General features: G+C 44.2%; 1 protein-coding gene across 3 annotated transcripts; it reads right to left on the bottom strand.

Moving 5' to 3' along the window:
* Positions 1-1,692: 1,692 nt before the first annotated feature.
* Positions 1,693-14,938, bottom strand: nhsa (Nance-Horan syndrome a (congenital cataracts and dental anomalies)). 3 transcript variants are annotated; one of them, XM_031878526.1, is made up of 7 exons: positions 14,611-14,938; positions 13,456-13,518; positions 12,039-12,231; positions 10,082-10,213; positions 6,669-9,287; positions 5,833-5,950; positions 1,693-5,752 (listed from the first exon to the last, which is right to left on the bottom strand). In XM_031878526.1, exons 1-7 carry the CDS (start codon positions 14,749-14,751, stop codon positions 5,116-5,118), a joined length of 3,903 nt encoding a protein of 1,300 aa, XP_031734386.1. In that variant the 5' UTR covers positions 14,752-14,938; the 3' UTR covers positions 1,693-5,115. The 3 variants fall into 3 exon arrangements, with proteins under 3 accessions (XP_031734386.1, XP_031734387.1, XP_031734388.1); XM_031878527.1 differs by lacking the exons at positions 13,456-13,518; positions 14,611-14,938 and adding an exon at positions 12,742-12,809; XM_031878528.1 differs by lacking the exons at positions 12,039-12,231; positions 13,456-13,518; positions 14,611-14,938 and adding an exon at positions 12,562-12,801.
* Between the last annotated feature and the right edge of the window lie 59 nt (positions 14,939-14,997).

Genomic DNA, 14,997 nt, shown 5'->3' with positions numbered 1-14,997 from the left:
TCGCCCCCTGGTGGACACTAGAGAGAATGCAGCTTTAAGACACTTCACGTCTCAGAATCAGAGGTTGCCGCCTGGCTCATAAAGATCTGCATCATCTGCAAATGGTAAAACACATTTAGGACAAATGGTTATTATATGGTTAAGAAAAGAAGAAAATGCTCTCACCCTCCCTTCAGCAGAAATAACAATCACTCTTCCCTCCCTCCCTCTCGCTCTTTTTCTGACTCCCCATATGATGGACTTCACACAGTCCCTCGAGAAGCTTTGTGTGCTTCTCATGTTCATCAAAAACAGACAATGATAGAAGTCATGTTTGCTTTTAAGGCCGATAAAATATCTATTGTCCCGTCTTTAAAGGACAGAGACGGCTGTACAACGCAAAGACAAACACTGATCATCAAAGCTTGTAGGACAATCCATCATGTTTACAGACCATTTCATTCTCTTGAGATCAGGAATACTTCTGCACCACTCATGTTCAAACCTTCCTGTCTGCGATGTGAATCGAGGTCGGGGTTCAGGGTCCCTGTTGCCCCTCTATGGGTGCCCTCTTCCAAACAGTCCACGGCTTTGTTTACCTTCTTTTCTCTCAGCTCAGTCGACACGCAGCGACTCAGAACAAGGCGTTTTTTTGTCCGTCTGACATTCGCCAGAGCAACAAAGAGAATTCACTGCGGAGCTGGAAATGAGTGTTGATAACAGCTGAGCCTGGAGTCTGTTGTGTAGAAGAGAGGAAACAGGCTCAGATCTCAGTTATTTCTCTAGCCGGCACACAAAGAGGCCTGATTTTAATTTACAGCCAATTTTCATTAAATTACCCAGCATCCTCCTGTGGATACGTCTGAGGGACACTCCACCGCTCATCTTAAATCAGTGACCGTCTGTGATCCACAATATTGCTAAAAAAACCTGAAGGTATTTATTTGTTGCTACAATCTGGATACATTGAGACACTACAGGTGAATAACTAGTAGATATCAACACTAAACTTCCTTAGTTAATTACTTAGATCAAGACTATTATGTTTTGTATAAAGATTTCTAAAAATGCATGTTTAAATATGCAAATGAAGCATTCTCTTATGAAATATATTCATATATTTCCAGAACATAAATTGAAACAACAGAAAACCTTACCTATTAATATTATTTTCCAGTTTTTGCTCAAGGTCTCTCTAAATGCAATAAAAGTAAAGGTAGCAACACTACACTGTAAAAATAATTGAATACAAGGAAAAGACTAGCAGTAAAAATCCTCTTTAAGGATGCAAGTATTATCTTCAAAATATACTTAGAGTACAACAAGTGAAAGTACTCACTGTGGACAAATGCCCCGTTATAATGTTGTATAATATTTTATAATATTAGATTATTATGCATCAAGGTGTTGGTCACATTTCACTGTTGAAGCTGGCTGAGATGGAGCTCATTTTTTACTATTTTATATTCTGCTGGGTAGTTTGATCAATAACATTACATCCTATTATATACAGTTATAATATATATTTTTATGTAAAATCTTAACATGGAAAGTAACTAGTAACTCCAAATAAATAAAACGACATGAAATGATACACTAAGTCAAGTATTTAGATACTTTCAGCCAAATATCTTCTGTTGCAGTAAATCATGACATTTTATCCTCACGTACTTACTAAAAACACCTTATAAAAAGAACAACTGAGGCAAAGAGTAATTTTCAAGGCAGTCACATTTATTCATCTTTTTATACACATTTGCTAACCTCTCCTGCTCGCTGTTGGCTTGGATAGGATTCTATGGGATTCCCACAATGCTTACTAAAAAATAAATACAAGACGAAGTGTTCCACAGCTCAAAAATATACAAAGGTTGGAAATCAATGTAAACTTTGAAAACATCTTTCTTTTTTTTTTTTCTTTTTTTTTTACATAAGAAACAATTCAACCTTTGTGACAATTCCAAAAGTTATTGTATTTACAAGTTTGTACAAAAAAAAAAATACAAAGCTGATACCAAACAGATCTGAAGTCAGTCAGTTGATCAGAAATCTGAAATGAAATGCATCGAGTACCAGAAGTGATCCAGAAGTGATTCTTCTCGAGTGTTGGTTTTGTTTCAGTCAAGTAAATGAGAGGAGGCGAACAGTTTGATTCCGCTATACGTGTGCACGTTCTCACCTTACGACACTATAGCGTTCTCATTGTGTGGATATTATTAAAACAGCTTTGTGTAAAACGTCTATAAATATCTGCAGGTACAGCAAGAGACAGATGCATCTTCACAAACATCACTTTATCAGTGCAAAAAAAGAAAGAAAAAGGGTTGGAATGAAGGTTCACAGACATCTTGTGTACCCTGTTATATGGCATTAGTATGGAGTGTCATTAAGGCCAAAATGAAGTTCATATTTACAGTGTGCCTATAAGGCAATATGGCTACATAGACTCTGTCATCATCTGCATAATGATTGAGTACCATCACTGCAATAAACATCATATACTGATAATATTACTGTGAATGTGTGGGACAAAATAAAGAGTGTCAGGTTAACAACTAAAACCTCACTTGTAGCTTATGACTGTTAATTCCATCTTTTAATGACATTAATGAGCAGCTTTATACGGAAGCCGAGAAGTGCGGTGCTAGTTAGTTAGTTATGTTGTTTCCTCTTATAACTGATAATGCTATGCTAGCATGCACAAATGAATGCAGTCAAGTCGTCACTTTGATCTCTGATAACATTTCCATATATGTGTTTTGTTTGTATCCTTTGTGAACAACATATTTTGAAAACCTGGAGTAGTCCCACACGTATCCTTTCGCTAACTTCGCTAAGTGTGTAGCTAGCTGTCAGCTCCATACAGTCGGCTGTATATAGAGACTTTATATTTAATATATATAATCTTTTTATAATGTACTTTTTAGTGTCAGCTGATTGACCTCAGTCATCTATGCTATTGGCAACCTTTTGTTTTAACAAAGTTTGTTTTCTTGAGAACGGTAAAATTAACTTGTGATCTAAAGAATTAAAATAAAAATAAACAAAAAAATAAAGAAATTGCTAGCAGAATCGTTCTTGGCTTCCGTATTATTCCTATTTGTCTCTGCAACCAGTGTCTGATTTAAAATGTGTCTCTTATAAACAAAATAACTATCTGAATAAAATACTTTATTAATAATACCAGCATTTCATTGCATCTAAAGATTTAAGTTTATCCAACAAAAATAGGGGATTTTCTGCGTCAGTTATAAAAATAAATATATTTAGATTGTTGCGACACAGAAACCAGGGCCGGTTGTATTTTTGATGGGGAATAAAACCAGACGAGCATTTTGGTACGATTAAAGCAACAAATGCCACGTCTCTAATCCAGAACTTCCTTCTGTTTCATCACAGATGAAAACCTGGTTCCATATTTAAACCGACGTCCTCTATAAAAACCCCGAAAAATCTCACGAAAACACTTGCTTGAGGCCCCGAGCTGCTTCGTCACTTACCTTCTCTTGCTGAGAGTAAAATAAGGCATTTTTGATCCTCCTGAACACTTTCCACTCACCTCTTTTCAACAATTCATAAACACACCGAGTCAGCCACCCAGAAATGACCATTGAAATAAACACACATGACCTCCTTGTTCTTCTACAGCTCTCATGTTTCACCACCTCTGACTTTTTTAATCACTTTTTCATCTCCCATGTCACACCTTGCCGCCTCCTCGTCTCCTAAGATTGTCAAGTTAGTGCTTCCTGTGTCACCTTTAATTACTCGTCTTATTGCATGAGAATTATTTAAAAGTTTCGTAATAGTGAGTTATCTTTGATTCAAAATGATTTGTAAAATTGTGATTTGTAAAATTGTGTGTGTCTAATTGCATAGGTATTCACAGAATACATACAGGTATACATCCAATATATTTCTTCTAGTTGTACAAGAAAACTCTCAGACTGTGATAGCAGATTGAACATCATATACTGTAGCAGGACTGAAGGAAGGCTCGAGCTAATGTGCCATAAACTAACTAAATAATAGTTTTTTAGAACCATGTAAGCCAGAGTCCTGCATCGGGTCGCATACACATAGCTAGTACTAGTGCTAATCGCTAGCAAACACATAGCTAGTACTAGTGCTAATCGCTAGCAAACACATAGCTAGTACTAGTGCTAATCGCTAGCAAACACATAGCTAGTACTAGTGCTGCTAGCTGCTAGCAAACACATAGCTAGTACTAGTGCTAGCTGCTAGCATACACATATACGTTCTTGCCTTGCATGTAAACTCAAATTCACGAATGTTAATAAGAGTACTGTGAATACTGTGTTTTGTCACAATAACACACCCTTTACAGCAATAGTCTGCATGCTAGTGATTAGCATTAGCACTAGCTAATTGAAAGGGTAATGGCTACCATGAACGGTAAGTTAAATAAAATTACTTCCAGCTACATTTTAAAGTAACGTAGACCAAACTCAGCAGTTCATTTTTATGTTCTGGAGCTGTAGCATGACATCATGGTGGAATTAGCAAGCTAGCTAGCTAAGTAGCCAGCCGCTGAATGAGTAAATATTTGAATTAATGCTTCATCCATTATTTAAATTTCCTGCCTAAAAATGTGAACATGTGCTGCTCAATTTCATGAAAAATATTCATTTAAATTGTATTTCTGAAATTACGTTCTTTGTAAAATACATCATCTTAGAATCACATGTATGAAATGGCTCAAAATGATTAAAACGTGCTGCCTAGCCAACTTATTGTATTATTAGACCCATGCAGGACTTTGACGTAAGCGTGTTTTTTGTTCTGCAGAATAATGTTTTGCTCATCATTCGTATTCATCAATCATGTTTTTTCTACAGAAAGTAGCTGCAAATTAATCCAAGTTACCTTAATGGCAAGTGTTCATATCATGAGGGTAATCTTTAGACAAACGGTGTATAAAATAGTTTTAAAGTATTCCACAGAATAACCAAAAAGGAAACATCTATAAAAACTCAGCCACAATTAGTCAAATTATAATTATTTTTGAAACAAACTGTTATTTAAATATATATTAGAAGTCATTCTGGTCCATTTGTTGTTGTTGTTTTTACTGTAAACTAACAAAATGTCATACCTCTGGACTCTCTTGTTTTTCTACGTGGAGCCCTGAGACGAGCGGTCGTCGTGAGGACTCCCGTCCGAGTTCTCCGCCTCGCCTTCGGAGATCGCCTGCATGGGCACCGAGTACAGTCTGCCGCGGGCGCCGTATCGGCTGCTGTTGGCGGGCGGCGGGATTCTTGGGCGGCCCTGCCTGGAGGCAGCGGATGTGGGGAAGGATTTCGGGGAGAAGCCCTCTGCGTTGGCTTTGGGGTACGGGCTGGAGAGATGTTCTGGTCCTGACTGCTGCTGTAAGGGAGAGTCGGGCTCTTCGGTCCGTCTGGGCGACTCTATCAGGGAGTCTGATGCAGATTTAGGAGCAACGGGACTTTTGAGGATCTCCGTCGCTGACATGCGGTAGCTTGACTCGGAGCGGCTGCCCTTCTTCAGCAGCAGCAGTTTGAACTCCTCGTTGGAGGTGCTGGACTTCTTGGCGCTCCTGTAGATGGGTCCAGAGACTCTGTGCAGGCCCGGCGGGGTCACGGCAGCGGCGACGGCGGGGGAGGATGGAGACACCAGCGAGACTGGGGAGCTCCCAGTGCTGCCAGGCGGCGAGTTCCCCGATGCAGCACCGAGGCAGTTCCTCGCGTTCAGCTCCGTGGAATCCTTCCTGCCCAACACTTTCCTTTTGGACCTGAAAACGAAAGAGAAATCCAAAATAAGACTCTCTGTAGACTGTTGGGACAAAAGAGGCCGATAACCAAACTAACCTACCTGTGAATCATAGCGAACAGATCCTCGGTGGTCCGAGCCTTGGTGGGGGACAGAAACACAGCTTCGTCCTCGGGCCGGGACTCGTCAATCAGAGGAGACGCTGTGTTTTCACTGGAGTCTGTTCATAAAATAAACATTTAAATACACAGCAAACTCTGTGTATTAATATACGATAGTGAGGAAAAATATGCAATTTTTGTGTTGCAGAAATTTCTTCCAGATTCATCATGTGACCCCATGTGACCCCTGTTAGGAGGCAGCAGACACCAGGTTGATCTACTGAACTTACAAAATCTGTGGTTATCAATAACAAGCCGATTCACTGAGAGGAAAATGGTTTTGATTTGGTTATTTAAACAAAACCACGTTGATTATATTTGAAAAAGATCCAAAGTGAGGCTACATTTGACTCCAGTAGATGCGGAGAACTCTGGTCGTCTCAAACACAATAAAACCCTCACAAGTAAGTTCATCACAACATGTGACCAACAAGCAGAACATCAGTCTGTTTGTGGAGCAGCCGTCAGGTAATGGTAGTGATGTCATACGGTAGTGATGTCATACAGAGTTTGATCAGAAGAACAGGATCAATGAGAGATAATCACTGAGATCATTGTTTAGATGATAATGTGTTTGAAAGATTTTAGAACTTCTTGTATAGCTATTTCAAGAAAGACTATTTGGTTACATACAGAATAATAAAGAAATGTGGATTCTTTTCTTAATTAATTGCCTTTTTTTCCTCACAAAATAATCAAAAAGAACCAATAAGAGCATCAATAAGCAACTGAATCGGTAAGTAGTATCATTAAAATCATCAGTGATAGATAATGTACCTCTACTGAAGCGATCCTCAGGCTCCTCCTGGCCGTCCTGAGAGGCATTGTGGTCTGAAGCACCTGGCGACTCAAACTCCTCCTCTCTGCTACCTTCATCGCCGATTGGACTCCCTTCCGACGCCTCCAATTGGCCGCCGGCAGCAGGCACTTCATCAGGTACGTTGGCTGAACTGTGCAGCACAGAGAGAGCTGCTTCTTCTTCTTCTTCTTCTTCTTCTTCTTCTTCTTCATCTTCTTCTTCACGTCTATGCAGCTGTAAAGCCTCAGGTGTTTCTGCCGACTCTCTGCATGTCTCTCCTTCATATCCGTCCACCGGCAGCGGTCTGAACGCCTCCTCCTCTCGGCCCATCGCACTCCTTGTCTCACTCCGACACTCTCTGTCCGCGAGCTCTTCGTTTGAGGTAAACAAGGATTCACACGACCCCTCGGAGGGCGGGCAATGTAGACGCGAAGGGCTCCTGAGCTCCGCGGACGTACTGCAGAGAAGTGTGTTGGTTGAGTTCTCAGCGGGACATGTGGACGTGGTTTCGTCCTTGTGGCGTCCTTTGACTTCCGTACCGATGGATCGGAGCTGGACTGAGATCAGAGCTGTGGGTGTGATGAACATGGGATGGGCGGGTTTGTGTTTATTTTGGGGAAGGATTTGAATCTGGGTCCTGTACGCCGAGGACTTGTCTTCGACGCCATGAAGGGCACTTAAGTCGAGGTGGGAGGGAGGGATTATGGGCAGCTCCAGGTCCCTCCTCGAGGAGGGGAGCGACTGCAGCGACTGCGTCGTAAGAGACGACTTCCTCTCGGGGACTTTGGGCTTCCTCTTGCCGCTGGACGGCGACAGCGGTCCTGGGAAGAAGGCGGCGGAGACGGAGGGGAACGACGAGGTCGGGGTCTCCGACTGGCTGGAGTATCCACTGGACGGGCTGGTCAGGCCCGCCAGCTTCTCCGGAGACGTCAGCTTGAAGTCTCCCTCCGACGACGGGAGGGAAGGGGTGGTGGCTCTGGAGCCGGGCTGCGACGTCTGAGACTCGGAGCTCTCCTGCGACTTGACGCACTCGATGACGGTTGTACCCGTTGCCGTGCTGGAGTTCGACAGAGACCGGTAAGGATCGCTGGATTTTAAATCGTTCAGGAGCCACAGATCGGCGTAGTCCGACTGCACGACGCCCTCGTCCTTAAACGAATGCGAATCCGTGGCGCTGAAGACCCCTAAGTCGGTCAGATTGGCCGAGCCCTCGAAACCCCAGACCACCAGAGGCTCCCTGACGAGCGAGGAATTGGACAAAACCAGCTGCAGTTTCCTCTCCTTGGAAGACATCTTTGGTTCTTTGTTGTCAGGGATGTGTCCCTCGCTGCATATCTTTCTCAGGGAGGAGCTCCTCTTCGGCGGACTCGGCTTCGCCTTTGGTTTTCTCAAAGAGAGGCAGCGCCTCCCCAGAGTCATGTGACCGTCGAAGTCCGACTCGGAGCCGGGTGCCGCACAGCCGTAAGAGAAGCTCCTGCTTCCGTTGATGCCGCAGTCAAAGTGCATTGAGGTGTAGTAACCCTCTGTGTCCACAGAGTAGTGAGACACGGTGTCCGCCTTCTCCGACGGCGGCTTGTCGGAGAGGCTGCTCTCGCATGTGGCCATACTGGTGAAGCTGGGGCAGCCCAGGCTGCTCTCCACCTCGCGGCTGGGGTCGGGGCTGAAGTCCCGAGGGCGCAGAGTCTCCGCGTCGGGGTAACTCCACTCCACCTCCATGGGAGCGCTGACCCCGGCCTCCTCTAATATGTCCATAGCCGTGGAGGAGAAGGAGCCCGCCCGCTGGGTCCTGAGACCGTGGTAGTGGTCCAGCAGGAAGCCGGCGTGGTCGTCTTGGCTGTGAGCGGCGGCGTTCAGCGAGAGCTCGGAATCGCAGTGCGAGGAGCCCGTCAGCGGCGGGGAGGCCGCCGGGGGGATCGTCTCCGAGGTCTGCGAGGGGCAGGTGGAGCTGCTCCCACTCCAGTTCCCGCTCGAGGACTGGTGGTCCTCCTTGTGGTCCAGCTGGACTCCCGCAGCGGAGACGGAACGGACGGGGCTGCTGAAGGTGTCCGAGCTGGACGAGATCTCGCAGCTGCCCATGTCGGCCTTCCTGGGCAGCCGGGACCTGGTCCTCTCCATCCAGCTGCGCTCCGGACTCTCCGAGAGCTGCTTGTACTTCAGGCCCATCTGGCGGTCGGACGCGACACGGTCATCCACGCTCTCCTCTCCGTCCTTCAGGTTCAGCTCCCCGGGTCGGGGAAGGAAGTCCTCAGCGTCGAAGGGGGAGAGCTCCTCGTCGTCGTCGCTGTGCCCGTCGTCCATCATCCGGCTCCCGTCTCTGGGCAGACTCCGGGAGCGCAGGCGTGCGTCGACAGAGGCGGAGAACATGGCGTCGCCGTCGTCCGACAGGAAAAGGATGTTGCCCGCAGAGTGGGAGACGGCCTGGCCTCTCTGGGACCGGATCCTTCTCCGAGACGGAGCTCCTGAGATCAAAAAGTCTTCGGTCTGGCAGCCGGAGTCTCTGGTGCCGAGGCGGGCGTCCAGCTCGTCGGTGGAAGGAGTGACGTCCGGACTGTGAACGATCACCGTCCGCTCTCTGGAACCAGGAGAGTCATCCGAGTCTGGGAGGAGACAGATGTGCAAAATTAATTTAGTATTCATTTATTTCATATCATATATATTAGTTTAAATCTTTTGTTTTTTTATTACTATATTTACCTACCTCTTATTGCTATTCTATTTTACACTGGTGTTAGGATTATATTTACTACTCTATTGCTAAATGTTTGTATTTTTATTCTATTGTTTTTTGTTATTCTTCTGTTGTGATATTTAATCAAACTCTTGAATAAGAATTTAGAAAGTTCTATCTCATCTCTTATCTCATCTCATTTCTTATTTTATCGCTCATCGTATCTCTCATCTCTTATCATATCTCATATCATCTTACACAGAGTTCCATAACTTGTATTTCTGTATTTAAGTGTCGACCACATTGCCAGATAAAGAGAGAGAACTTTTGTTTCATGTCCTTCCTCATCTCTCCCTCCTCTCATGTCCTGTCATCTCTCTCTTCTGTCGTTTGGCTAATAAAAGCATGAAATGCCCTAAAAATAACGCTGAAAAGATGCCTCACTAGTCGACGTCTCTCATATTTATGTAGATGTACGTTAAAGACCATCGTTCTGCTCGTCTTCTACAGCAGAAGAACACAAAATAAAACCCACAGCAATGAACCTCTTTGTTTTCAAATCATCATAATTATCTCTACAATGACGAACGTGTGATTGAGAAGCTTTTTGTTTCAGTTCAACATTAACACATAAATAACATACTTTGATATATTTTCTGTTAACAGCAGCAGCTGTGAATTAAAACTTGTGAAACATCTTTGTTCCCGTGAGGAGTTACATACCCAGATCTCGCTGCACCTGTCGTGGAACGCCGGCGACGGTCCTCCTCCTCCTCAGCTTCCTCCTCCTCTGAAGCACAGACTGCGAGTGCACGAGCGAGCAGCGCACACTGGCATCTCTGTCGAAGCCGACGCCTGCAAGCAGAGACGGGACGTCTGAGGAATCTTTGATGAGCTGCGACTCCTTCTTTTAACTCTCAACTGTAACTCTAAAGTAGACGATGTTCTGCAGAAACAGCAGCCGGGAGTGGAGGACGCTGGAGTCTTTTAACTACTTGATGTTACGTCTGAACTATGAAAACATAAAACAAAATGCAACTTTTTGTGCTTCCTCCTCCCTCCCCCTCCGTTATGATGATCATGTGACAGCAAGTCAGGCCTTTTCAGCACCATAGCAATGGCTGCACTTTGCTTACGATGTGCATTTTATACCCCCCCCCCCCGACTGTGTCTGACTCGGCCAGCCTTGGAGACGTACAGCTCTTCTTTGGACTCAGTGAGAGTAAGTTACAGCTTGGCCCTTTTCACTAGTTCGGACAGAACTAATTGGCATTCGTGTCGCAGCGTCAGCGGCACAAAGCGCTGGAGCACGAGGGAGAGAAAGTTAACGGGGGGGGGGGGGCACAAAGCATGACTTGGCGACGTTGATGATCTTGAAGGTTATTATGAGTAGAAGCAGAATTTCAAAAAAAAATTCCTGCAAATCAGGGCAGATGTTTAGACGGAGTTTGGTGTGATTTTTGCAGGGATTTGAACCTTAAGTCTGCAGACCAGGGCGTCTCTGCAGCGCCACAATATTTGATTTCATTAATTTAATACACACTTTGTCTTGAAACAAATATTGCGCCTCCTGAGATTTGATTTAAATGAACGTGGACAGTAACTGATACACAGACGCTCATTTTAAGGGTGAAATGTTAAAAGAATGGTTTGACATTTTTTGGGAAACAAGCTCGTTAGCGTTCTTGCTAAGAGTTAGCTTGTTAGATCGATACCTCTCTCTTAATATGGAGCAATAGCAAGATGACGGTTAGCTTAGCTTAGCATAAATGCTGGAAACAGAGGGAAACAGCCAGCCTGGCTCTGACCAGCACCTCTAAAGCTCATTAATTAACATGTTATATCTTGATCTTGGGTCACTGGGCTGAACCAGTTGAAATCAGAGTCATAATTTAAAAAAAGTATAGTTAGGCATTTTGGGAAAATGTGGTTATTTATTTTCCTGCCAACAGTTAGATGAGAAGATTCAGACCACGACTCACAACTAAAGGAGCTCCGCTCCTCTGATGCCAACCTCCTGTCTCTTCCACTCAGGACCAGGCACCGGACATGGGGTGACAGAGCCTTCTCCATATCTGCCCCCTCCCTCTGGAACTCTCTCCCCAAACACATCCGAGACTGCACTGACCTCTCCACATTCAAATCTCAGATCAAAACCCACCTGTTCAAAACTGCTTTTAATGTGTGACCACTATTGTGTATTTCATGTTTTTAGTGTATTGCTTTTATATATGATGATTTTAATGTAAAGTGTCTTTGAGTTTTATGAAAAGCGCTATATAAATAAAATGTATTATTATTATTATTATAAAGCCAGGAACCGATAGGCTAAACTTAGCTTAGCATAAATAAAATCACCAGTGCTTAGTGCTGTTGAACAACACAACTATGTCAACGAGCTCTTGAGCAACACTTCAACCGTGACTCGCCGACAACGTTGCTAGCAACGCTTGGCCGTTTTGTTGCTTTTGTCAGTTGTAGTGTGTAAAGCTTATGCTAAGCTAAGCTAACCATCTCCTGGCTCATATTTAGCAGACATGACATGAGAGTGGTACCAATCTTCTCATCCAGAAAATGAAGCAAATGTATTTCCCAAAATGTCTAAACTGTCTCCTTTCAGAAGAGCTAACGGAGACGTCACAGTAAACAGATCGAATAAAACAGAGTGCTTTGGATTTACCGGTCACATTAATGGGGATGACACAGGAGTTGATGACTTGGGAACTGGTTTTCATTCGTTCCTCTGGGGTGGGAAGCGGCAGCGCTCTGGACCAGTTAGTCTGCTTGTCCAGGGTGGTGGGGGTGTTAGGGACGGGGAACTTGGGCCGGTGACCCAGGGCCACCTCGTCGGTGTCGGGGTCAGAGGGCGCGGCCTGCAACAGATGGATGTTTAGCACGGTTAGCTTGTTAGAGGGTGAGGCGGCGTTACATGAGGAAACTCAGCTTCAGAGAGAAGATCTGTGTTTTTAATTATGTTTTATTAATCTGCTGAGGAGGCAAATCAATACACAAGCTCCTCAAGAAGCTGAGTTTCACTTTGGAGTTATTGGAAATAAAAAGATAAAAAGCATGCTTTAGAGAGAGACGGAAAATGGAAAAGCACATTAAAAGAACGCAAAAAAAAAAGTTCCCATCACCGACTGCATCCGAGCTTCAGACCAAATAAAAAAGGTTTTCCAGCGCGTGTCGTGATCAATACTCACTGTGAGGAAAAAGAGACAACGAGACAAACATTTCCAGTCACAACATGCTGCTCTGAGGACGAGGAGCTCCGAAAACCTGTGACACCTGAAGCGACATTAAAGACGAATACGTCCTCTGATCCTCCATCAGACCTAAACCCTCCACCCATGAGTCTATGAAGTCTGTTCTTCAGCTCTTACCTTGAGGTTCCTACAGAGAGGCACATGTGAAACTGGGAGTGATTCTCAGGCTGAACTGGTTCCCACCACCTCTCCACCCCCCCCCCCCCCCCCCCCCCTCCCGCCCCCCCACACATTTAAAACCCAGCTCTGCAGCCTTTTGTGCTCTCTGTTCCCAGCAGACCAATGAGACCCTGACACCAAAACTAAAGGCCACAAAAGAAACTGGTTTCCCTGGAAACTTCTCCCAAACAGCAAAAGAAAAAGGAAACACTTACAGCTGACTTGTTTCAAGAGCAGAAAGGATGAAGGAAAGGAAACGAGTGGCAGTGATTGCCTTCACAGCGGGCATCAACAAAAAACTTAGATCTCTTAAGAGATCGGTGCAAGCAAGGAAACCGCAGAGGGATCATGGGTAATAACGGGAGCAAGCTCCTGGAAGTCGATCCCCTATCATTAGACCTCTTGGCTGCTGTGGCCCTCACACACACACACACACACACACACACACACACACACTCCCGGAGCTTCACGTGACGTAACGTGATTCAGTTTCACGTGAACCTCCCGTTTTCTGAGAGGAGCATGCATTTCAAAAGAGACCTGTTTATGCAAATTAGTGAGGAGTCAAACAAAGAAGGAGGGGTTCATAAAGTGTGAGAGGGAGGAAGGGAGGAAGGGAGGAGGGAGGGAGGGAGGAAGGAGGGAGGGAGGGAGGGAGGGAGGGACCACTACCTTTCTGCTCCAGGGAGAGAAGCGGCAACATTCGGTATTGGAGGAGGAGTGGGTGGATTCAAACTGAAGTCCAGGGAATAAACAAAACAACAAAAACCGAATGAACATGGAGATATTTAACATAAACAGACACACGGACAAAAGAGAAGAGACAATAACACCGGGGTGAACTTATCTGAGATGATTTATGCAACATTTACTCTGGCGGTGATGAAACATGATAAATTGGGGGCTGGACACAGAAACGCATCACGTTACCTGTGTTTGTGCTAACTGTGTCGATGCATCTCTAACAAGCCTCTCCGGCTGCTTGGAGGACAGAAAAATCTGCAATTTTACTTCAAAATGACATTTAAAAAGAAAATGACTGTAATGTAATGTTTGCATTAAAAATAATCATACAAAAAAACTTGAAAAACGAATATTTGAGACGATATAAAGGATTAAACGGAGGATTTCAAGCTCAACGTCTCCTCTTAATGCTTTCCACCTTCAACTGCCACAAATATCAAAACAAAATACTCTTTCTGAAATACTGAGCGCAGCTGCTGTGAGGAACTTTCACTTAGTGTTGATTCTGGCGGCCCCTGTGGACGAAAGCGGTATTGTTTCGGAGCACCAGAGTCCCTTTAGAGAAAGCTCCTCGCAGTCACTTTAAACCAGCAGACATCATGTCCAGAGCAAGACGTCATATCTAGAGCTATGACGTCATTCAGGAAGTCTTTGAAATATGAAATTAAATTTGAGGAAACTCGTGAGGAACATTTATATTCCCCTGCAACGGTATTCATTCGTTTAAATTAGTTTATTTATCTGTTCACTTTTATCTCAAATATAATATATCTATAATATTATTTCATATAAATAGATGAAATAATATTTCAGATATTATTTCATATATTTATATATATTTGTTTTGATCCCAAATAAAGGACAAAAAATGGTAAAGATTAAGGAAGAAAAAACAAGAGTGAATATACTCAAACCAAAAAGATAATTAATAAAAGTAGTAAATAAAATGTAAATTCAATAACATGTTTGGGAAATATTGATATAATAACGAACTGACAGTTCAAAGTGACCTATCGACCTTTTCCAGGTATTGATTGGTTCCCTGACTTCTCAACAGATTAACTATAACGCGAGTCGTCTCACCGTCTGATTGGTTCCTCTCGGTTGCTGGCCGATGGGTGTGGGCAGGTACTCGGGCATCGGAGGCTCCGCTGAGGTGGAGATGGTTACTCTCCGCTCTCTGCTGCCCGATCGTCTCCTCTGGTGATCTGAAACAAGAAACATGTCAAAAACAAAACGTCTCCTACGTCCACTTAAAGGACCTCTTTCAACGCAGAGCGAAGGAACCCAGAGCAGGAGTGAAGAGATGGACACAGAACAATACAACACAGTATGTGTTTTTCAAAGACACCAGACTCCATCACTAAAGCAGTGAATCCGAATTAACCCTTTAAAACACTAAAGTCTCAAGAACACAACCTCAGTAACAGATGGAGGCAGCAGGAGAGCAGCAGCTCCTGTGTCCTGAGA

This window comes from Anarrhichthys ocellatus, unplaced genomic scaffold (genome assembly GCF_004355925.1).
Source record: "Anarrhichthys ocellatus isolate YVR2014 unplaced genomic scaffold, GSC_Weel_1.0 scaffold185, whole genome shotgun sequence".
NCBI lineage: Eukaryota > Metazoa > Chordata > Actinopteri > Perciformes > Anarhichadidae > Anarrhichthys > Anarrhichthys ocellatus.
Note: the sequence above shows the minus strand (reverse complement) of the source record. Positions and strands in the feature narration are given on the sequence as shown.